The sequence below is a fragment of the Peromyscus californicus genome, unplaced genomic scaffold, assembly GCF_007827085.1.
Source record: "Peromyscus californicus insignis strain IS unplaced genomic scaffold, ASM782708v3 Scaffold_4__1_contigs__length_199733344, whole genome shotgun sequence".
In the NCBI taxonomy this organism is placed as follows: Eukaryota; Metazoa; Chordata; class Mammalia; order Rodentia; family Cricetidae; genus Peromyscus; species Peromyscus californicus.
This window is the reverse complement of record NW_026294562.1, coordinates 177,775,812-177,799,352: the sequence shown is the minus strand read 5'-3', so window position 1 is coordinate 177,799,352 and position 23,541 is coordinate 177,775,812. Positions and strand designations below refer to the sequence as shown.

Below are 23,541 nucleotides of genomic sequence, written 5' to 3'. Positions count from 1 at the left end.
GTGATCCTCTCTTTCTTGCCCAAGGCTACTGACTGTATGTACAGTGTATGATGATGGGACACTCTATGCTGGAAGGTGACACCTCATGGGAACAATAGACACAGCTTCATCGATAAACCTTATAAGAAGCTCTGCCAATACTCTGGACTAAACCTCATGAAAGGGTTCATGACTTCCATGCCAGGATTGCCTCTTTCACTAGCCCACACCTCAGCCTCCATGGCTACTTTTGGATTCCTGGCATTCTCTCTAACGAATCCCATGTGTTAGCTCAGAATCTGACCTTCCCATTGGCTGCTGCCCTGTTTATGACATCATTCTCCCTCTAACTCTACCATTACCTGGTGGGTTCTTGGGGTTGCCATGACGATGCCTATAAACAAATTTGCATCATCACAGGTCACCTGTGACCAGTGACCAGTAAATGCTGTCTGATACCAGACACACTTGCCACTCAGGTCAGCTGATCAGACAAGAACAACCAATTCTCTTGCTCAATTGTACTGTGGATTGCTGATACTCTCCCTCCGACCATGGCAGGTAAAGAAAGAAACTTTAAAACATTTCTTTTGATCACTTCTCCCCTTATTTTTACTATACTTTAAATCTTGGTTTAGTGGGGATACCATGATGCTGGTAGAGTTACCTGGAATTAAATGTCACATTCAGATTTGGTTCTTACTGGGTTTAGAATACATGGAAATGAAGAAGACACACTGCAGAGATGACACTGGAGGTACTCAAAGGTAGTATGGAACTGAATGTTACAGATAACCACAGATTAAATAAAAAGACACAAGACATTGTCAAATCCCATCCCGTAATTATGCAGTCACACTGTTGAGATTAGTCAAGGTAAAGGTTTCCTGTCACATATAGAAAACAATATCCAGCTCTGATCCCTGGCTCTTACACTCTTTCCAGCCCATCTTCCAAAGCATTCTCCACATCTTTTGAACACTGATTGTGTTGGATGTTATCAACATGGGCTGGGTACTCCACAATCAGTTGTTCTCTGGACAAGAACTGACACACCACTGTTTTGCAAGGATTCTCACAAGGATTCCCAACTAGGAGAGTTACAAGAAATTAACAATTACTGTGGAAGTGTTCATTGAAGAATCAATTTAACCAATTATTAAATTAAGAAGTAATCTTATTCAGAGATGAAGTCCACAATACATTTGTAGTCGCAAGACATCACATGAAACACAGGCAATCAACATGAAATGTTATCAGCAGGTTGTATTCATGTAGTCATATATGTATATGAGCTGAATGGTTATATAAAAGTAAGAGGTAATGACTTACACAAAAAGTAGTGGGGAACAGAAGGAGCTAGATGACCAAGGGATTCTTAGCTGAATACAGTTCTTATCTATGAAATTCTTGATACATCATTTCATTAAGAAAGCTCAGAGTAGAGCCAAGCCTGGTGGACATGGAAAGTACCTACAATGCCAGCACTCTGATGCAGAGGCAGGCCAGTCTGTGTGATTTCAAGGCCAGACAGATCTAGGTAGAGAATCTCTCTCTCTGCATAGAGGAAGATCTGCACAGAACAGTGCAAAGGCACAGGCATGAGAAGCTGTCTAAGGTTCTCCTACTTTAAACACTTCTGTTCTGGGACACAGGTGTGAGGCAGTACCACAGCAGGTATCAGAACAAGACAAAGCAGGGCAAAGAAGGATGTTTTCTAGTCAGAGCAAGGGTCAACATGGATCAACTAGGAAGTGCATGCCCACACAGGAAGAACAGGCAGCTCATCAAATGAGTGTCATCCTACCCATTACCACGAATCATTCTGAACCATTTGTTTGGCATATGTGAGGGAAAATAGGTCTCAGACTCTCCCAGACAGGACAAACTGCAGATAACAAAGCTCCTCATGGGAAGCCACACAGATTCCATCTCATTGTTCTTCCCACTTTCCTCTTCCTTCTTACAGAAAATTTCCAACGTGCACCTTTCTTTGGGACAGAATGTGCCTCTGCAGCCTTCTGCGCCTGTGCTGAGGAATGCTCCATGCCCTTAGCAGGAAGTGTGTGCAACTTCTCCAGGGTCTCCACCCCAGCTGTGAGCTTAGCATGGCTCCTGCCACCAGACTCCAGCACTTGTTGCCAGCAGCTCATGGACAGTGCCTACCCCTACTTACCAGCTGGCACAACCATGGTGACTGCACTGACTGGCTATGGCCAGAGCTCTGCCTCAGCACTCTCCTATCCAGGTGTTCTCCAGTGGGATCCCATGGGAAGCACTGACAGGAAGGGAGCTACACTCCAGGACTTCACTGTAACTGTCATTGACCAGAATACCACATTCTCCTCCTTGTCTATGACAGCCCAGGGTGATAATATTTTAGGTCCCAATTCCTTAGTCCTCTCCTATTCAACACTATCTACTAGCCTTGTTCAAGCCACACCATCACAGGTGCCTAATCAAGGATACAGCCTGGCACCTTCCTACCAGGAGGGCAGCCAGGTCTATTACAATGACCTCAACAGCCTGGGTCCTCTGAATGCTGGAGAACTCAGGCAGTGCCTGCAGGCCTGTAGCTCTGTGATCTATTCTGGGGATCAGGCATCAGGGATGGTGATGATGCCAAAGGATATTCAGTCAACAAATGTCCAAACACCCTTCTCCATCTCTGCCCTCTACTATCCCACACCTGCTCAAGACCTGCCAGACAATAGTCTTCAAGTAAAGCCAGCCGGGAGGACAGAGATCAGCACCCAAAGCAGACACAACTCAAACTTTCAGCAGTGGATGTCCTCAGGGAGAATGGATGGGAGTCCTGAGAGCTCAGCCTTGGCCTGGCTCACCATCCCCATCTTCAGGCTTATAATGACTGACAATGCAGGGCAATGATTGGCACCCATCCTCTATTAAGACATGTCCAAGGACACCACCACAGACACACGTCACTGACTTAGCTAATCAGTCCCATGCACCGTTACACAACAATAACCTGAGGGAAGCCTTCATTGGCAGTGGATGGGTTCTGCAGGAATGTAAGGAGTCAGGGATGAAGGAAGTGAGCCAGGCCATGGTGGTTGGGAAAATCTTGTAGCCTGACTAACCAGCAGCCAGAGTGTTTTTCTTTATTTATACAGAATTTAGTTAGCAGACATTCATGATGTTCCAAATCATTGATCATATCATTTTTGGTTTTGGACACCTCCTTTTGCTCATCTTTTAGTCATCATTTGTAAGCTATGACCAAACAGAGTTATTGTTTCCAATCATTTTCCCTCAAGTTTTGACATCATTAATAAACAGAGTAATCATTCTTACTCATTAGCCCCATAACCATATTTTTAATAATCTAGAGGCATACGATAGCCTGTGCTCAGGCCTGATGCTTTGGTTACTTCAAGGACACTAGACCAAAACCAAATCCTCAACCATCCTGGGCATTTTGTCATGTCCCAAGCAATGTATTATTAACTCTTAGTGGTCAGAGTGCCCAGGAGTAATCCTTAGGCTAAAGATGCTGCAGTTATTATTCAAATTCTGACATAATACAATCAATGTTCACATTTATCTCCTTATAGAATTTGTCTATATGTTTAATCCTGGCATTCTGTTGTTCCTTGGTCATGTAACATTATACTGGCTCTACATGAGCTAACTTCTAAGACAGGGAGGTTGTAATACCTCATACTTTCATCATCTTTTCACCCCATACTTTACTTATCAATATGTCTCTATGTAGGGCAGAGCTTTATGTCACGTCAATGTCTGAGTGTACTGTGGGAAGAGCCTTGTAATCTGAACTGTGGACAATTCCTCTAGCCCACCGAATCTTGTTGACCTTATTAATTTTACTTTGTTTTGAATAGCTTGTCCCTGTGTAAGTACAGAGACAGATGTTTCAAGAATATCTAATAGCCTCATGAAGAAACCTCTGGCTTCTTTATGTGTCACAACATCCAAGGCGTAAAGAAGACCTTCAAGTAGATAAGGATATCTCCCTCAAAGTGTATGTGGGGGGAATAGTATGTTCAGGACTTTACTGGGTAAGCTTAGAAGCAGCATGCCTGGGAGAAGGCATAAATGATTCATAAGGAATTTTCCATCGATCCACCATACCCAAATTGTACAAATATTAAAACGCCCCATTAAAAGGATAACAGGTGAAAAACAAAGGTGGCATGGCAGCCATCATGTGGCTCAGCTTTTCTGGATCTTTGTTAAGCAGCAGTTCTGGCTTTATAACTTCTGCCATTCCATTCAGATATGGCTGTGTCAATCACCTACTTCATAATCAGTTGCTCAGTGCTATAGAGGTCACCAAGGCATTTCTATTTGGTAGACCTTTATATTCTCTGTGCTGAATTCTGACTTTAGAACAGTGCAACTCCAAATCTGTCCTAGAGGAAGTATTACTCCCAGATTGCAAGTGCTGGCCCTGCCATTCTCTTACAAGCATAAGTGCATTGAGAGTCCAGTATACCCAGTGTACCAGTGTACAACTGCTAAGTTGGGCAAAGCTTCTCTCTCTCTCTCTCTCTCTCTCTCTCTCTCTCTCTCTCTCTCTCTCTCTCTCACTCACTCACTTTCATTGGCTCTCTCTCTCTCTCTCTCTCTCTCTCTCTCTCTCTCTCTCTCTCTCTCTCTCTCCTTTTTTTTGCAATGGTTATTCAGAGGTGAGCCCAGTCTATGCATGATCATTAGGATATGGTAGCTACTACACAGTCACACAAACCTAACATTTCATCTTCTTAACCCAATTTTCATACCATTAAAACAAGACGGTGAAATGTGGAGCTGGAGGAAATCCAAGGTTGTAGAAATGATTGCCTTGCAGGAGTAAGGAACTGGGTTTGGATACCTGAACCCATTTAGAAACTGGGAGGATTTGAGTAATGCCGAGAGTTGGAAGACAAGGGTAAGTTCTTGAAAATTATGGACCAGACAACCTGCCTGATAGCAAACTTCCACGGAAATGAGGGTCACTCTTACAGAGACATGGGAAACGAAAGGGATGACCACACCCCAAGGGAATTCTGTCACCTCCCCATGATCACTATGCATGCACACAACACACAAACACCGAGGAAAACACAAACATCTGAGAAAACATGGTATCACATGGTTACCAGAAATAAGACAGTGGTCACAAGTCTTCCAACAGAGGTGCCGCCTGTGCTACTCAAGCAGAGCTCATAGGAATGCCTTCCCCACTGCTGTAGGGGTCTGAGTACTGAGGTGCACTGAGAAGTGGGGAGCACCTCACTTACCAGGCACTGACTTCTTCCTTGACTCTTTTTCAGTGGTGAAAATGGACACATCCCTGGAATTGACAGCTTCAGGCCAGACACTCTGTCTGCTGCAGAGTCCAGACCTCTGCAATGCCTGCAACCAGGATGTCCAGAAGACACCACCTGTCCATGGGGACTGGTCATTAACTGCCCCCATTGACAGTTTTTTGGAATCCTTGCCCTTGCCTCCTGCTCCAAGCTTGGAACAAACAGAGAATAACGACTTGGATTTGATGACAGCTGATTTATCAACTCCTCTGGATGCCTATGAGGGCATAAATGAAAACCAAGACCCATCATTTCTCCCTTTAGCACATGCCAACATGCAGCAGGCCCTGGACTACACTGATTCTGGGAGCCTAAAACAGAAGCTTTCTCCTGACAATGCCACCTTGGGAAGCAGCAGCCTTGGTCAGGATGAGCCTGGGGTGCTGCAGAGTGTGATGGACTCCAGCATGGACTTTGCAGACATGACTACACTGGTGGCAGATATTCACCTTCCCCGACTCTTCCACTCAATCACTGAAATGAACCCATTCCAAGATCCCACAGCAACCCATACCAAAGACATCAGAAGGGATCGGGACGAGGAAAGCATCATCAGTCTGCCATTGGACCACGTGAAAAAGAATGGCCAGCAAGTCTTGGAGATGCTTGATGGACCTTCTCAGGCCAGAATCCATTCAAGGACGTGGTGGAGGGAGAAGAGGCTGTGGGCAGTGCTGGGTCCAGTGAAGGGGCTATTGACAACATGCCCTAGCACATGGAGGGCAAAGCCCAGAAAGCCACACCTAGCATGCCCAGCAGAGCTAGGGCTCAGGGGCAAGACAAGACTTAGAGAACCAGAGAAAACAACTCCACGAAAACAGAGGAGCTGAAACAGTCAAGGAACAGTGTCAAGGAGGAAGAAAACACCACCAAGCCAAAGAACCAGAGGAAGAGGAATCCACCTGAGCTCAGCCATGACAGCTTTAAAAAGCCTCGAACTCACCTCGGCATGCACATGCTAGAATCCGTGCAAGTCTTTCACCCACTGGGGAAGAAGAGTGAGAAGAAAACTGGCATCTCCTCCTCCTGGGCTCGGCTAAACCTCAGCAGCAACAACGATCCCAGGACAGGCCCAGTCACCACATCCCTTCTGGATGTGCCAAGTGATGGCCGAGGCCCTGGTAAAACCCCGAGCAATGCTCAGAGACCAGAGAGCAATCTCCACAGGGAGTGTCCATCTCCATCCCAGTATGAGCTGCCCCCACCTGGGAAGGTCAAGTTAGTACCTCTGCCTTTCCCAGCCGTGGACATGCAACAAGCAAGACCTGTTTCTAGGAAGCCTCTCCCCCTGGCTTCTCGCAGGGCCCCTGCAGTATGCCCTGTGAGGCCTCATTCCCACTCGGCTCAGCCTACCACACTCAAGCCATCTAAACCAGCTCCTGCCAGCACTTCTTTGATGGCCTCTGACAAGCCAGTTCTGCCTATTGCTACCAGTGCCACACGACCTAACATAACCAAAGCCATCCATTCATTCACTGGGCCTCAGCGAGCTGCCTCTAGGCCTGGACCCTACAGGGCATCATCTCACCCTTCACTACAGAGGGAGCTTGCATCTGCTGACAAGAACAAGGCCCCATCAAACCCCAAACCTCAAATCCAATATCTACTGCAAGACTTCAGCCACCAACCAATTCCATGGAGGAAAGTCCACATTCCAGGGCCAGTCATCTCACAGCCCATCACAGAAGAGCAGAGACCAGAGCGGGAGGCCATGAAGAGGCAGGCACAACGGGAGAGAGAGAATGCTGCCAAGTACACCTCTCTGGGAAAACCGCAGCTCTTCCTTCAGAGGCAGAAGGATATGGAAATTTCTACATATTATGGCTATGTCATGTAAGGGCACCCTGGACTTTGGAACCCAGTACTAGTCAACATAGAGAAGGTCAGAAATGGAGACACATATACATGTATACACTGGATATAAAAATTAGACGTACATGTACGTATGTAGGTATGTATTGAGTTAACGTGAGTAATATGCACATCCCAGGATTTATATAAAAATGGTCAGACATAGTTTCTATACTTGTAAATATCTGAAGACACTAACACTAAAAGTGACTGGAGAATCTAAAGTCAGTTACATTTTATTCATGAGTAAGTATATAGAGAGGGTTTTGACGGTTTCTTGGTACCTTTGTTGTTATTCATTTATGTTGTCTAAGTAGTAATATATGTTACATAAATACATCATATGATATAAGTCCCCTGGCAGTGTTATTTAAGGTAAAAGTAATTAGCCCAAACCTGTAGTGGTAATAAAATTATTCTTCTTGACTTTTATTTTTAAGTAAAATAAAAGTCTTTGAACTTGGTATGTTTCCTAGAGTGTATACTGTTATAGTTAACACACTCCTGTTCTCACCACACTTCCTCCCATTTTGAAACGCTCACCCCAGCCCTTTAATTATTACTAGTCTGGGACAGAGCTCCTCCTGAAATTTCATGAAATGAAATACAGGATTCCATGTGCACACCATCAAGCACCCACCATAAAGAGAAAATACACAAGGTTGACCAATTTCCTGAGGAGGTTTCCATTTGATTACTGTTTGTCTCAAGTTGTGTCCATCTTTGAAATCACCCATTAATACTTTATTTTGTGTTTGTGTGTTTGTTTGTCGTCCACCTGAATTCCTGTGGAACCCATGTGTGGAGTGCCCTCAGAGGCCAGAAGAGGCCATCGGATCTCTGAGGTCTGGAATCAATAGAGATTGAAAGACTCCAGGAGGTGTTCTAGAGTAAGCCTGGGGATACTGCAAGAAAAGCAAGTGTTCTTATCTACTGAGCCATCTCATGAGCCTCAGTTGAATCCACATACTGCAAACAACAGGACTTCATTTTCCCTATGGCTGAAAAGACTTCACGTTCTACGAACATCCCATTTGCTTCACCCATGGCAATGCTGTTGGACACCATGCTTGGTTCCCTAATGTTCTTGAAACGGTGCTGCAGTCAACACTGATGGGCAAGTACCTCTCTAATATATTGAGTTCTTTGGAAAGGCATGTATGAACCATGTGGTGGTCCAGGTTTAGGCTTTTGGAGGATTCTCCACCCTGACATCCAATCAGGCTGGAAATCTTTCCATCCTCTCCAGCATTGGATCGCATTCCTTTCTGTGAACTCTCTCAGTGGTGGCTGTCATTTCTTTGCTAGTTGGCCTTGGATGGCATCTAGGAGGTTCACTATGCATTTCCCTGGTTCCTCCTCCATCTGAACCTTTGTATGTCCTCACTCCCCTTTTTAAGAAATCAGGGAGGACTGTCTTTCTCTTTGCACATTACTCCCTGGGTTGTCTTCTTTCTTATGATTTATGTATTTTATCTAATGCTAAATAATCTAAACATTAATCTTCTTATTGGGGTAGCTATAGCAACTATGTCCTCCTGTTCTCTAGGACCCCCTCTCAAGTAACTCTTTCTTTTTTTCTGGCAAATATAACGCATTGACTTGTTAATATGATTTTAGTTTCTTGGGACAGGTTCTCTCTCCATGACCCTGCATGTTCAGCAACTAACTATGTTGATCAGGCTAGCCTTGAACTCACAAACAGCAGCCTGCCTCTACCTCTGACACTATCTCTTCATCTGCCTATGACTCTGCCTCTGCCTCTGCAATTGCCCTGGCCATGACCCTGGCGCTGGCCCTGGCTCAAGGGTGCTGAGACTAAAGGAAAGCTCCCACATACTAAATGGAATCAAGTTTCTTTCTATCTATGTGGATATCTAGGTTTCCCAGGATGATTGGATGAGGACATGTGTAAGCCAAGGTGCATTTTTCTTATCTACCCAAAATCTGGATATCTGAATATCTATAGCCAGGGCAGAGATCCTAAGAATGCCATCCAGCTGTTGTAGGGACCTAAGTACACAGGTACACTGAAAGGAGGGGATATCCCACTTACCTTGTACTGACTTCTTCCTTGATTTGTTTCAGTGATGCAAAAGAAGACTTCCCTGGGAATCAATCACACATCAAGCCAGACACACCATCAGCTGCAGAACAGAACTCTGCTACTCCTACACCCTGGATTACCAGATGAGGACACCACCTGTTGATGGGGACAAGACATTAACAACCCCTAATCACAACCTTCAGAATTCCTGGCATTGCCACAAGCTCCATGCCTGGAAGGAACAGAAAATGACAACCTGCCTGAGATGGCAGCAAATCATTCAATGTCTCCAGATGCCTATGAGTGCATGAAAGAAAACCAAGACCCATCTCTCTCCCTTTAGCACACCCCGATATGCAGCATCCCTTGCCCTTCACTGATGCTGGGAGCCTAGGGCAGAAGCTTGCTTCTGACAATGCCACATTGGAGGCAGCAGTCTTGGTCAGGATGAGCCTGGAACATGCACAGTGTGTTGGCCTCCAGCATAGACTTGCAGACATGACTACACTGGTGGCAGAAGTTCACCTTCCCAACGGCTCAACTCCCTCTCTGAACTAAACCAATTCCAGGTTCCCACAGCCACCCAATGCAAAGACTCCATAGTCATCAGAAGCGATCAGGCCCAGTAAAGAGAAGATGTCCACAGCACACCCTTAAACCAGCTGAGGAAGAAGGAAGAGCAAAGCCCTAATCTGCTTGATGGAAATTCTCTGGCCAGAATCCAGTGTCAGGACCTGGTCGAGGGACAGAGCCTTGGAACAGTGCTGTGCCTGATATTGACAACATCACCCAGCATATAGAGGGCAAAGTTCAGAAAGCCACACTCTGCAGGCACAGCAGACCTGGGAATCATAAAAGACAAGACCAAGAGTATTAGAGATATCAACTCCAAGAAAGCTGAAAGAGTTGATGCTATTAAATCACAGAGTCAAGACAGAAGACAAGCCCACTGTCCTCAACAACAAGAGGAAGTTCAATCAACCTGAGCTCAGCCAGGATGGCTTTAAAAGGCCTCAAAACCACCTCAGCGTGCACACGCTGGAGGAGTCTGTGAAGGTCTGTCACTCACTGTGGAAGAAGGGTGAGAAGAAAACTGGCATCTCCTGAACCTTCAACTCTTTGTGCTACTCTGTGCTGTAATAGTAACAGAGTTTGTTACACTTTGGTCTCTGGGGCATTTGCCATTATCTTTTTCCAAGATCACATATAGCAAGCAGAACACATTTGTTTATGATGACACTTTTAGTTTCTTAAACTGGGACCCTCTCCATAGCCCAGCATCTCCTAGAACTGACTACATCGAACAGGCAATCATTGAACTCACAAAGATCTGCCTGCCTCCCCCTCTGCCTCCACATCCATCTCAGCCTCTGCCTCCCCTACTGCCTCCACATCTGCACACTCCTCAGCCACTACCTCAAGATTGTTGACACGAAAGGAATTCTATAACAAGGAAGGTGGAATCAAGGTTCTTTCTGTATGGTGCATAACCATGTTTCAGCGCATGACTTGATGAAGAGTCCAAGTGTACTCCAGGGTACATTTTTGGTACATACCTAAAATCCAAAGAGACAAAAGCACATAGTTTTATATTGCAACTTCACTCAGAATCATTTGTTTTTCTGACAATCAGCCATGTTTCAGTTGTAGGCTGGACTTGCTACAATGCCTGTGAAGCACTAACCTCATAGGAGGTATGCTCATGCAATCCTGTGTATTTTCTTCTTTTGTAGTAAAGTTCTGATTGCTTTCCTACTTCTGGGAAGTGGAGCATCTCAGGAATCGTTTTCACCCTCACCATAGAGTTTCATGGTGCATCTTTTTTCACAATATCTAACCCCCAACTACTGTGTATGCCCAAAATTGTGCATTCTAACAAGGGCTAAGTCCAGTCTAACTCACCTAGAAAATGTTAACAAACCCAGCATGAAAAGATCCACCTTCCTGAATGCAATGATCCTCACAGGGACCAATTTGAGTACAGCACAAAGATGGAAAGCAATGGCTTAGGGAGTCCTCTGGTTTATCACTCCCTGTGTGTGGCTTAATGACAGATTTGCGCACTGCCATGAGACTACTGTCTTCATCTTACACCTTAGGAGCAGCAGAAACACATTTGGATGGATATCTTCTAACCTTGATATTATTATTTTAAACTTTATGTATTCAAACTAAGGGTCTTGTAAAATAATCCTTAGTAAAGAAGCTCAGGAAGCATTTTTCATATTAAAGCAATTCACACAATGCTGTACTTGTATTGAATCCTCAGTGTCATTAATTCCCATTGTACTATTCATTGATCACATTCTTTTCAAACTATACATTGTATACTGAGCCCAGTAACTTTGTGACCAAGGCCTACCCATTCCTTAACTCTCACCAAAAATCTTAGGCATTGGTCATATGCTCAACAGCATTGCCTTCAATGTCAGGAATGGAACATGGAGGTGTGAGTAATCTAGCATCCATATATAGAGACAGCATCGGGAGATATTTGTCTGGGAATAGATACATATGGTATAATAGGATTATCACCAGTTACAAGAACTCTCCTGCAATCACCTTGACTACATTCATCACTTTAGCTGAATTGGTTCTGTTGTGTGTAGACATCACATATTCCTTCTCCATTGCTCTGTTATTGGACAGCAAGATCAGCTAACATAGATATTCCTGAAAATTGCTGCGATCTGTACTGATGTGCAAAGCAATCAGTACATGTTCAATTCCTTGGAAAAGTATAGATGGAAAACAAGATAGACCTGGTGTTGGTGTTTAAAGTCACTCCATAGTGAAATAGAGAGAGCGTAGAGTACTTCCCATTATACCCACCAACTTAATTGGTGTTTCCTGTGGAAGAAATACTGGGAAGCCCCCTACTTTCAGTTAACTCTCCATTTCTATTCTCTAGCATCAAGAAAGACCATTTTCTAATGGGCCTGGTGTTCAAATTCAAGTAATGTCTAGAATGACAAGTCAAGTTTTCATGACCCTCCATGGCTCCTTTTACTATGTACAGTAAAGCTTCACAGCCAAAGACCTGTCTATCACTGCATCCATCTCTTCAATTACTTTCAAAGGTCTCCATCCAACTGATCATCCATCACAATGGGATGTTCCTTTGATTTTGGAATAGAAAGCCATGCTACCCTATTCTACCCCACTGCTCTAGCTCTCACTTCAGTTGGGCTCCTACTTGCGGGACACGCCCTGAGCTTTGGATGGACTGCTTTATGCACGATCCATTTCTGAGTACCAGCCAGCCATCTCACCACAACAGCAGCCACTGAGACTCAGCAGCTGAAACAATGACAAATCTCTCCAACAGCAACAGAATCAAATACCAATGGAAGGCCAGCAAGGAGGCAGACTGTAACAGTTACATCTGCACCTGAAACTACACTAATCTCCTGCAAAATTGCAAAGGTTTAGAAAGGATATGTAGAGACCCAACCATTCCAGTCAACAAAACAGTAGCATTTGTCTTCCCTCTAGACCTGGAACTCCTCAGTCACCAGAGATTTATGGTGGTGGGTTGCAGTACAAGATAAGAATTCCCTTCTCTGCATGTGTACACATATCAAATTGGAGAGTTATTTCGAATATACCTCGCAACTCTGCCTTCTCTGTCCCAGTGTATACATCTGTCTTGACATTTTAGTATGTGGGAGAGACAGCCAACATCCTAACAGCACAAATGCAGGTAATTCTTCCCCCAAATGATGGAAGAGCCTGCTTGGTCTACGAAAGCCAGCCTGCTATCAGAAAGGGGGTTCCAGCTTGCGGCAAGTCTGACTCTTTCATAGCCTGCTACTCAATCAATTTTGCGCTATTCTACTTTGGGCTCATAACTTAAACAGGAATGAAATAGTTTTCATATTCTGGGAAGTTCTAGGATCTTCTTGGCCAACATCTCCTGAGGCTTAAGCCCCCTCCTGGCACTTAGCATTTAGCAGGCATATGTCTTCAGGGAGTGCCATTTTTTCACCCATGCAGGACACCATCTTTCAGATGTTTTAACTTACATTTATTTTCCTGGAGATGCTGTCCCAAAATTTTATTTTACCATATTTATTTGTTACCTCTTCAAAGCCTTTCTTTTCTAGAGAGCAACAGAAAGATAGTAGGAACTGAGTAGTTGGGACGTGGAAAAGAATTAGGAGGAGTAGAGGGTTTAGAAACTAAAATCACTACAGGATTTTAGAATTAATAAGTTCATTAATACACTGAAAAAAAAATATAATGGGCAAATGTTTAAAAATAAAAAGCACAGAAATGATGAGAATTAAACAAAGAACACAGTTCTATCTATCTATTTATCTTTCTGTCTATCTATCTATCTATCTATCTATCTATCTATCTATCTATCTATCATATCTATGTATCTCTCATTTTTGCTCCACAGTCAGACTTCTCAATAACACAGGCCCAGACTAACTTCGGTCTATTCTGCTACAAGGACACACGTTTTTCAGAATGGTCTACGACCAGAGGCCTGGATGAACCTTCCAACTTTCAGTCATTGCCACTTGGAATGTGTCACATTATCTGACAATTGGTCAGTCATGAAGGAAACTGTAAGGGTAAAACACAAAGGCAGCCTGCTGGCCTATAAAAAAACGACAGTCTTATTGTAGAGCTTTGCCAAGAACCACAAAACATGAAACAATCTGCATAGAGGAACAGTTCTACTGACCTGGGCGTGTAGCTGGAAGCTATGGCACTAGCTCAGTGTAAAAGAGGTCCCAAGGGAAAGTGCTGACAGCTCATGTGAATGCAGGAGGAGAGCTAAACAGGCTCCAGGGTCATTTTCAATGAGGACTGACAGACACTGTCATAGTAGTGCTTGTTGAGGAAGTTAGAGTAAGAAATGTCTATAAATGCACTCTACACCCATGCCATGAGACAGTCTATGAACCCACCAGTCAGTGACCAGAGAGAATGATAACAATCACAAACAAAATGAGAGAACACACAAGATTTACCCATATTTTAACAAAATATCATATTCCTGTCTAAGAAGATACACTGAGATGGGAAATGGGTTGTTCTTTTTTTTTTCAAATATAAAATAATATTGTAGGACAAATGAGCCAGCCAAAGAAACACACCCTAGCCCTGAAACCAGAGTGAAAACGGTAAAAAGGGCCTGTGAAAAAAACACACTTTGGCCCTGAAACCAGAGTCAGAGAAACACACTCTGCCCATGACCCACTCAGCACAAAAACCAAAAAATTCCTAAGCAGGAAAACCTACCCAACATAGTCGAACCAATCTCTGGGTTTGTCCAAACTCAGGGACTGGAATCTGAGCAATTCTCACCCTGCTAAGCTTCACCCTGGAAAAGCTCCCCCACTAAGAAGCCATACATAAGTCCTGTACCTGTTCAGTTGGTAACGGCCTTTTTTCTTTCTGGCAGAGGCAGTCACGCTCCTGGATTCTTCCCCGAAAATAATCTCTTGAATGAGGTTTGGGTGAGACCATCTTTTGTCAGAAGTAAGCAGAGCAGAGAGGGAACATTAGCCACAGTGGAGCCACCGTGGAGCAGAGCAGAGCAGAGCAGAACCGGAACACTTTCCCTGGGGGAAACATTCCCCTAAAGAGAAGAGTTGTTACATTAGGGAAAGCTTTCCCTGGAGCAGGGATGTATCCTGCTATGCTTAAGTTCACTTTGTGCTGTTCCTTGGCTCTCAACAGCCAAGATCCCTTTCCATCCAGCTGCAACACTTACAAAAACACCTACATTGCTTTTTTCATGTAACCCACCACCACATACCAACAAACGCCCTCCTCCTCCAGGTGTTCCAGTCTCCTTTTAGCCCTTTCTCAGAAAAAAGCATGGCAGAGAATGCTAGAAGCCCAGGATTCTGCAGAGACTGTTGCCAGGAGGAAGAAGCTTCAGTAACTGTCACACTCACTATACTTGTGGATGAAGAGAGAAGGCGGCCAGACTCAATGGCAAACAACCTCAAGACTGTAAGAAGGGAGGCAAGATACAAAGAATGCCCACATGTCTGAATCCAGGGTGAGACACACAGTGAGTTTCAGAATAACAGGGGCTACAGAGACTTGCCTATCTCAGGAAAATAAAAGTCAAGAAGGAGAGAAAACATCCAGAGGTATACGAGTCTGGGCAGCAAAAGAGCAACAAGTTCGAAAAAGGTAACATGTGCAGCAAGGTTCACCATCAGGCCCTCAAGCGTTTGCTTCTACGAACAGCATCCAATTACAAGCATCTTCATGGTGAACAGAAGACCACTGCTTCTGGAAGTTCACCATGATACTGCCCACCACTGTAAGGATACAGGTTCACACTGGTCCAAGAATCAAACCCTACCAAAAAGGGGTGAAAAGCAGAGAAGAGAGATGTGAGTCCTGCCTGGGGCAACACAGACTAAGGAAGGCCTCTAGAAGACCCTCAAAGAGAAAAGTCTTGGAGTTCATCATCCAAGGTGCATTCAATGCACTCAGTCCTGTCCTTCAACAAAGTCACAAAGGAGCCCTTTGATCTCTTCCTTGGCTCATGGACAGATGCTGACAGCCCATAAATCAGATCAACTGAAACGGTTTCTCACCTGAGTTCCCTCCACCTAGGTATTCACCTCCTTCCTGCCCAAGACTACTGACTGTATGTACAGTGCATGCTGATGGGACACTGTCTGCTAGAAGTTGATACCTCAAAGAAACAGTAGACACAGCTTCAACATGGAACCTTATAAGAAGCTCTGCCAATACTCTGGAGTAAACCTCATGGGAAGGGGGACTTCCATGCCAGGATTGCCTCCTTTCACTAGCCCACACCTCAGCCTCCATGGCTACTATTGGTCTCCTGGCATCCTATCCAACCAATACCATCTTTTAGCTCAGAATCCAACCTTCCCATTGGCTGCTGCCCCGTTTATGACATCATTGTCCCTCCAACCCTACCACCACCTGGTAGGTTTTGGGGTTTCCATGGAGATGCCTGTAAACAAATTTGGATCATCACAGGTCACCTGTGACCAGTGACCAGTAAGTGCTGTCTGATACCAGACACAATTGCCATTTAGGTCAGCTGATCAGACAAGGACAACCAAATCTCTTCCTACATTGTAGGGTGGATTGCTCATACTCTCCCTCCGACCATGGCAGGTAAGGAAAGAAACTTTAAACATTTCTTTTGATCACATCTCCCCTTATTTTTACTATTCTTTTAAATCTTTGTTTTGGGGATACCATTTATGCTGATAGTGATATCTTGAATTGAATGTCACATTTAGGTTTGGTTCTGACTAGGTATATGAGCTTGGACAGACAGTTTAATCTCAAGTGTTTTCCATCAACCTCAGGGAGATGAGAGTGTCACTAATTCTGGGCTCTGTACTGTCAAGTCTCAAGAGGCAAGTGAACAGGGAATATAATCAGGCCCTTCTTGACGATCTTAAATTCAACAGACACAGGAACATGAACAAGATGTGCAGAAATCTAGCATTCCTTAACAAGAATGGGACAGACTCCCTCGCATACTATTTCCCTTTTATTGTTTCAAGTTCAGGGCTGCTCTAAAAGTAATGTTCACACTAGGAATGGTGACACACACTTGTAATCACAGCATGTAGAGCTTGAAGGGATGAAGTTCAGTTCAAGTGTAACTTGGTCTACACTGACCTGTCTCCACATTCACTAAAATAAATATTAAAAATAGACAAAGAGAATGGCTGCCATATTTTGGAGTTACTTGGACTTCCCTAGATTAAAAAAGGAAACTGACTTAGAGGGCATGGATTCTGAGAAGGCAGGTAATGTAGTGGAAGATATGTTGAGGGAGTTACATGTAAGACACAGGAAATTGAGGAAGAAGAAAATAAAGTATGAGGAGTGAGAAAATATCGACATACAAGAAGGCACACTGCAGAGTGTCCCTGGAGGCACACTAAGGTAGTTTGGAACAGAATGTTGCAGACAACCACAGATATTAAATCAAAATAACACAAGGCATTGTATACATTGTACATATATACATTTTATAATTCCCAAGCCATGTACAGACAACCACACTGTTAAGATCAGTCTGAAAAAAGGTTCCATGTCACATATACAAAACAGTATCCTACTCTGTTTCCAGCCATCCAGTTAAATTCTGCACCGTTCCTATTGTCATATGGGCACTGGTGGTGTTAGATATTGACAACTGGGGATGGGCACTCTGACAGAAAGTTGTACACTGCACGATGACAACTGGCATGCCATTGTGTGGGAGCAATTTTCACAAGGGTTCCTCACTAGAAGAGTTATAAGCAATTAACAGTTACTGAGGAACTGGCAAAAAAAATTTGTCCCAGAGCTATATTGAGAAACAATCTAATTCAGATGCAATATTCATTAGAAATATCAAGAGGTCACACTACACAGGTGCAAACAAGACAAAAATGTTATCAGTTGGTTGTATTCATGAACTCATGTACCCATATGTGTTTAAGGGTTATATAAATAGCAAGAGGACATTAATTATAGAAGGCATGGGACAGGAACAGTAGGAGTTAAGAGGAGAAAGGGATTCTTAGCTTAAATCCAGTGCTTATCTATGAAATTCATGATACATCATTATTGTAAGAAAGCTCAGAGTAGAGACAAATCTGGTAGACATGGCAAGTAAGTATTGCACTCTGGAGGCAGAGGCAGGCAAGTCTGTGTGATTGCCAAGGCCAGACTGATCTAGGTAGAGAGACCTTTTCTCTCTACATAGAGAAAGATCTGCACAGAACAGGACAAAGGCACAGGCACGAGGTTCTCCTCCTTTAAACACTTCTCAGACACAGTTGTGAGGCAGTACCACAGCAGGTATCAGAACAACACAAAGCAGGGCAAAGAAGGGTGTTGTCTAGTCAGAGAAAGGGTCAACGTGGATCAACTAGGAAGTGCATGCCCACACAGGAAGAACAGGCAGCTCATCAAATGAGTGTCATCCTATCCATTACCAAGAATCATTCTGAACCATTTGTTTGGGATATGTGAGGGAAAATAGGTCTCAGACTTTCCCAGACAGGACAAACTGCAGACAAACAAGCTCCTCATGGGAAGCCACACAGATTCCATCTCACTGTTCTTCCCACTTTCCTCTTCCTTCCTACAGAAAATTTCCAACGTGCACCTTTCTTTGGGACAGAATGTGCTCTGCAGCCCTCTGCCCCTGTGCTGAGGAATGCCACGCCCTTAGCAGGAAGTGTGTGCAACTTCTCCAGGGTCTCCACCCCAGCTGTGAGCTCAGCATGGCTCCTGCCATCAGACTCCAGCACTTGTTGCCAGCAGCTCATGGACAGTGCCTACCCCTACCTACCAGCTGGCACAACCATGGTGACTGTGCTGACTGACCAGGGCCAGAGCTCTGCCTCACCACTCTCCTATCCAGGTGTTCTCCAGTGGGATCCCACGGGAAGCACTGACAGGAGGGGAGCTGCACTCCAGGACTTCACTGTAACTGTCATTGACCAGAATACCACATTCTCCTCCTTGTCTATGACAGCCCAGGGTGACAATATTTTAGATCCCAATGCCTTAGTCGTTTCCTATCCAACACTGTCTGCCAGGATTGTTCAGGCCACACCACCACAGGTGCCTAATCAAGGATACAGCCTGGCACCTTCCTACCAGGAGGGCAGCCAGGTCTACTACTATGACCTCAATATCCTGGGCCCTCTGATGGCTGGAGAACTTGGGCAGTGCCTGCAGGCCTGTAGCTCTGTGTCCTACTCTGGGGGTCAGGGCTCTGCCCTGCAACCAGAGATGATGATGATGCCAAAGGAGATTCAGCCAACAAATGTCCAAACACCTTTCCACAACTCTGCCATCTACTATCCCACACCTGCTCAAGACATGCCAGACACCAGTCTTCAAGGTGAGTAAAGCCAGGAGGGGAGGAGTGAGATCAGCACTCAAAGCAGACACAGTTCAACCTTTCAGCAGTGGATGTCCTCAGGGAGAAAGGATGGGAGTCCTGAGAGCCTGGCTCACCATCCCCATCTTCAGTCTCTATAATGACTGACAATGCAGGACAATGAGTGGCATCCATCCTCCATTAAGACATGTCCATGGAGCACATCACAAACACGCATGTCACTGATGTAGCAAATCAGTTCCATGCACTGCAATCACTTCCCTCGTAATGAATTGCTCAAGGCTGTAGAGGACACCAAGGCCTTTCTGTTTCGGAACACTTTATTTTCTCTGGGTTGAATTCTGACTCTAGTGCAGTGCAACTCCAAACCTGTCCTAGAGGAAGTATTACTCGCAGATTCCAAGTGCTGGCCCTGCCGCTCTCTTACAAGCATAAGTGCATTGAGAGTCCAGTATACCCGGTGTACCAGTGTACAACTGCTAAGTTGGGCAAAGCTTCTCTCTCTTCTCTCTCTCTCTCTCTCTCTCTCTCTCTCTCTCTCTCTCTCTCTCTCTCTCTCTCTCTCTCTCTCTCTCTCTTTTCTTTGCTATGGTTATTCAGAGGTGAGCCAAGGCTATGCATGATCACTAGGATATGTTCTCTACTACACAGTCACACCCAAGACTAAAGATTTCACCTTCTTGAACCAATTTTCATGTCATTAATAACAAGGCTGTGAAATGTGGAGCTGGACGAAATCCAGGGTTGTTGAAAGGATTGCCTTGCAGGAGTGAAGAAGTGGGTTTGGATACCTGAACCCACTTAAAAAGCCAGGCTACTGGGGGCATTTGAGTAATGGCAAGAAGTTGGCAGACACAGGTAAGTTCTTGAAAATTATGGACCAGACAACCTGCCTGATAGCAAACTTCCACAGAAATGAGGGTCACTCTTCCAGAGACATGGGAAAGGAAAGGGAGGACCACACCCCAAGGGAATTCTGTCACCTCCCCATGATCACTATGCATGCACACAACACACAAACACCGAGGAAAACACAAACATCTGAGAAAACATGGTATCACATGGTTACCAGAAATAAGACAGTGGTCACAAGTCTCCCAACAGAGGTGCCGGGCCGCCTGTGCTGCTCAAGCAGAGCTCATAAGAATGCCTTCCCCACTGCTGTAGGGGTCTGAGTACTGAGGTGCACTGAAAAGTGGGGAGCGCCTCACTTACCAGGCACTGACTTCTTCCTTGACTCTTTTTCAGTGGTGAAAACGGAGACATCCCTGGGATTGACAGCTTCAGGCCAGACACTCTGTCTGCTGCAGAATCCAGACCTCTGCAGTGCTTGCACCCAGGATGTCCAGAAGACACCACCTGTCCATGGGGACTGGTCATTAACTGCTCCCATGCACAGTTTTTTGGAATACCTGCCCTTGCCTCTTGCTCCGAGCTTGGAACAAACAGAGAATAACGACTTGGATTTGATGACAGCTGATCTATCAACTCCTCTGGATGCCTATGAGGGCATAAAAGAAAACCAAGACCCATCACTTCTCCCTTTAGCACATGCCAACATGCGGCAGGCCCTGGACTACACTGATTCTGGGAGCCTAAAACAGAAGCTTTCTCCTGACAATGCCACCTTGGGAAGCAGCAGCCTTGGTCAGGATGAGCCTGGGGTGCTGCAGAGTGTGATGGACTCCAGCATGGACTTTGCAGACATGACTACACTGGTGGCAGATATTCACCTTCCCCGACTCTTCCACTCAATCACTGAAATGAACCCATTCCAAGATCCCACAGCAACCCAATCCAAAGACACCAGGAGGGATCAGGCCCAGGAAAGCTCCAGCATCATCAGTGTACCTGTGGACCAAGTGAGAAAGAATGTCCAGAAATCCTCTGAGATGCTTGATGTGTCTCCTCAGGCCAGAATCCAGCTCCAGGACTGGGTGAAGGGCGAAGAGGCGGTGGGCAGTGCTGGGTCCAGTGAAGGGGCTATTGACAACATGCCTAAACACTTGGAGGGCAAGGCCCAGATTGCCACACCTAGCATGCCCAGCAGAGCTAGGGCTCAGGGGCAAGACAAGACCAAGAGAACCAGAGTAAACAACTCCAAGAAAACAGAGGAGCTGAAGCAGTCAAGGAACAGAGTCAAGGAGGAAGAAAACACCACCAAGCCAAAGAACCAGAGGAAGAGGAATCCACCCGAGCTCAGCCATGACAGCTTTAAAAAGCCTCGAACTCACCTCGGCATGCACATGCTAGAATCCGTGCAAGTCTTTCACCCACTGGGGAAGAAGAGTGAGAAGAAAACTGGCATCTCCTCCTCCCAGGCTCAGCTAAACCTCAGTAGCAACAAAGATCCCAGGACAGGCCCAGTCACCACATCCCTTCTGGATGTGCCATGTGATGGCGGAGGCCCTGGTAAATCCCCAAGCAATACTCAGAGACCAGAGAGCAATGCTCACAGGGAGTGTCCATCTCCATCCCAGTATGAGCTGCCCCCACCTGGGAAGGTCAAGTTAGTACCTCTGCCTTTCCCAGCCGTGGACATGCAACAAGCAAGACCTGTTTCTAGGAAGCCTCTCCCCCTGGCTTCTCGCAGGGCCCCTGCAGTATGCCCTGTGAGGCCTCATTCCCACTCGGCTCAGCCTACCACACTCAAGCCATCTAAACCAGCTCCTGCCAGCACTTCTTTGATGGCCTCTGACAAGCCAGTTCTGCCTATTGCTACCAGTGCCACACGACCTAACATAACCAACCCCATCCAGTCTTGCCCTGGGCCTCAGCCAGCTGTCTGTAGGCCAGAATCCTACAGGGCATCATCTCACCCTTCACTACAGAGGGAGCTTGCATCTGCTGACAAGAACAAGGCCCCATCAACCCCAAAACCTCAAATCCAATATCTACTGCAAGACTTCAGCCACCAACCAATTCCATGGAGGAAAGTCCACATTCCAGGGCCAGTCATCTCACAGCCCATCACAGAAGAGCAGAGGCCAGAGAGGGAGGCCATGAAGAGGCAGGCACAACGGGAGAGAGAGAATGCTGCCAAGTACACCTCTCTGGGAAAACTGCAGCTTTTCCTCCAGAGGGAGAAGGATATGGAAATTTCTCGATATTATGGCTATGCAATGTAAGAGCAGGCCAGGATTTTAGAGCAGAGTGCTTTTCAATGTGGATAAGAAGAGATATAAATACCAATACACATGTGTACAAGGAATTTAACAACTTAAATGAAATGTATAGATACATAGGTCCAAATGTAGTAATACAGATGACTATGTAGATATAGATGGATATACAAAATGTCTATATTCACATATATTTGAGTACTTAGTAAAACTCCCTAAAAAGTCTTAAGTCTGTTATTTCATCTGTGAGTAAGTTGTCTTTCAATATTTATCTTAACTTTGATAATTGAATTTTTACATTTTCCAAGTACAATATCATATTCTATATGAAATAAAACTCACAAAATACTTTTTAAGTATTAAATCAATTAAATGCTCTGCTTGTTTTTATTATTCATTTTTCATTCACAGGACATGGTATGCCTTGAAGCACATACTGAGTATTGAGCACACTTCCTCTTTGACCACAGTCTGACCATTTCTCACCTCTCCCCACAGCACTTAGACATCATTTTTCTGCTACAGAGCTATGCCTCTAATTTCATGAAACACATACATAGGATTTCATTTATGTAAATATAATCTAGGAACCACATATGAAAGAAAACATGGACAGTTTACTGAGCCTGGTTAATTTACATGATAATCTCCACAGATTTTTTTCCTTCACAAAGCATAATTTCATTCTTTTTATGAATTAATAATTTCCCAACGTGTTAATACATCACATTTTCTTTATACTTTTCTCTGTTGTTGACACTCAGGCTATTTCCCTAATGTTGCTGCTGTGGACTGTTGCAAAGGCTATTTTTGGTGTCAACCTGAATACATGTGGAATTAGTTGACTGGGTACACCTGTGAGGGATTTTTCTCATTAACAAAATTATTAAATCACTTGACGTAGAAATATCCAACTTTAATCCAGATCTTTTGAGATGGGAAGATCTGCCTTTAGTTTGGGCCACACCTTCTGGTGGCAGCCTATATGAAGGACATGGAAGAAGGAAGCTCTTTGCTCTTTGCTTGCTTGCCCTTGCTTTTGCTAGCATGTCCTTCCTTCACTGGCATTAGATCTTACTTCTTCTTTGGGATTCCAGAGTATGCTGAAGACCAGCTGAGATACCCAGCTTCATAGACTGCACCACTACTCCACCCTTGGACTTTCAGTTGGTAGATATTCATTGTTGGACTAAGTAGACCATAGCCTGTAAGCCACTCTAATAAATCCCCTTTCTATATATAGAGAGATGGATAGATTGAATGAGTCTATCATTCTACAGAACCCTGACTAGTATAATTCTGCTGTAATCAATATTGATGTGCAGATATGTCCCG

At 44.8% G+C, this 23,541-nt stretch overlaps 1 protein-coding gene and 1 pseudogene across 1 annotated transcript; both read left to right on the top strand.

The window, feature by feature from the left end:
- The first annotated feature begins 533 nt into the window (after window positions 1-533).
- Window positions 534-7,149, top strand: LOC128124114 (uncharacterized protein C2orf78 homolog; annotated as a pseudogene).
- A 9,185-nt stretch (window positions 7,150-16,334) lies between these two features.
- Window positions 16,335-22,212, top strand: LOC128124113 (uncharacterized protein C2orf78 homolog). The gene is made up of 3 exons (XM_052760333.1): window positions 16,335-16,341; window positions 18,323-19,084; window positions 20,333-22,212. The coding sequence occupies exons 1-3, from the start codon at window positions 16,335-16,337 to the stop codon at window positions 22,210-22,212; spliced, it is 2,649 nt and encodes an 882-aa protein (XP_052616293.1).
- Window positions 22,213-23,541: the final 1,329 nt, after the last annotated feature.

What these genes read in the sequence shown, in the direction of transcription:
- LOC128124113 (XM_052760333.1), top strand. An exon ending in GCCAGACACCAGTCTTCAAG is followed by an intron (nt 19,085 to 20,332) that starts GTGAGTAAAGCC and finishes ACTCTTTTTCAG; the next exon opens with TGGTGAAAACGGAGACATCC.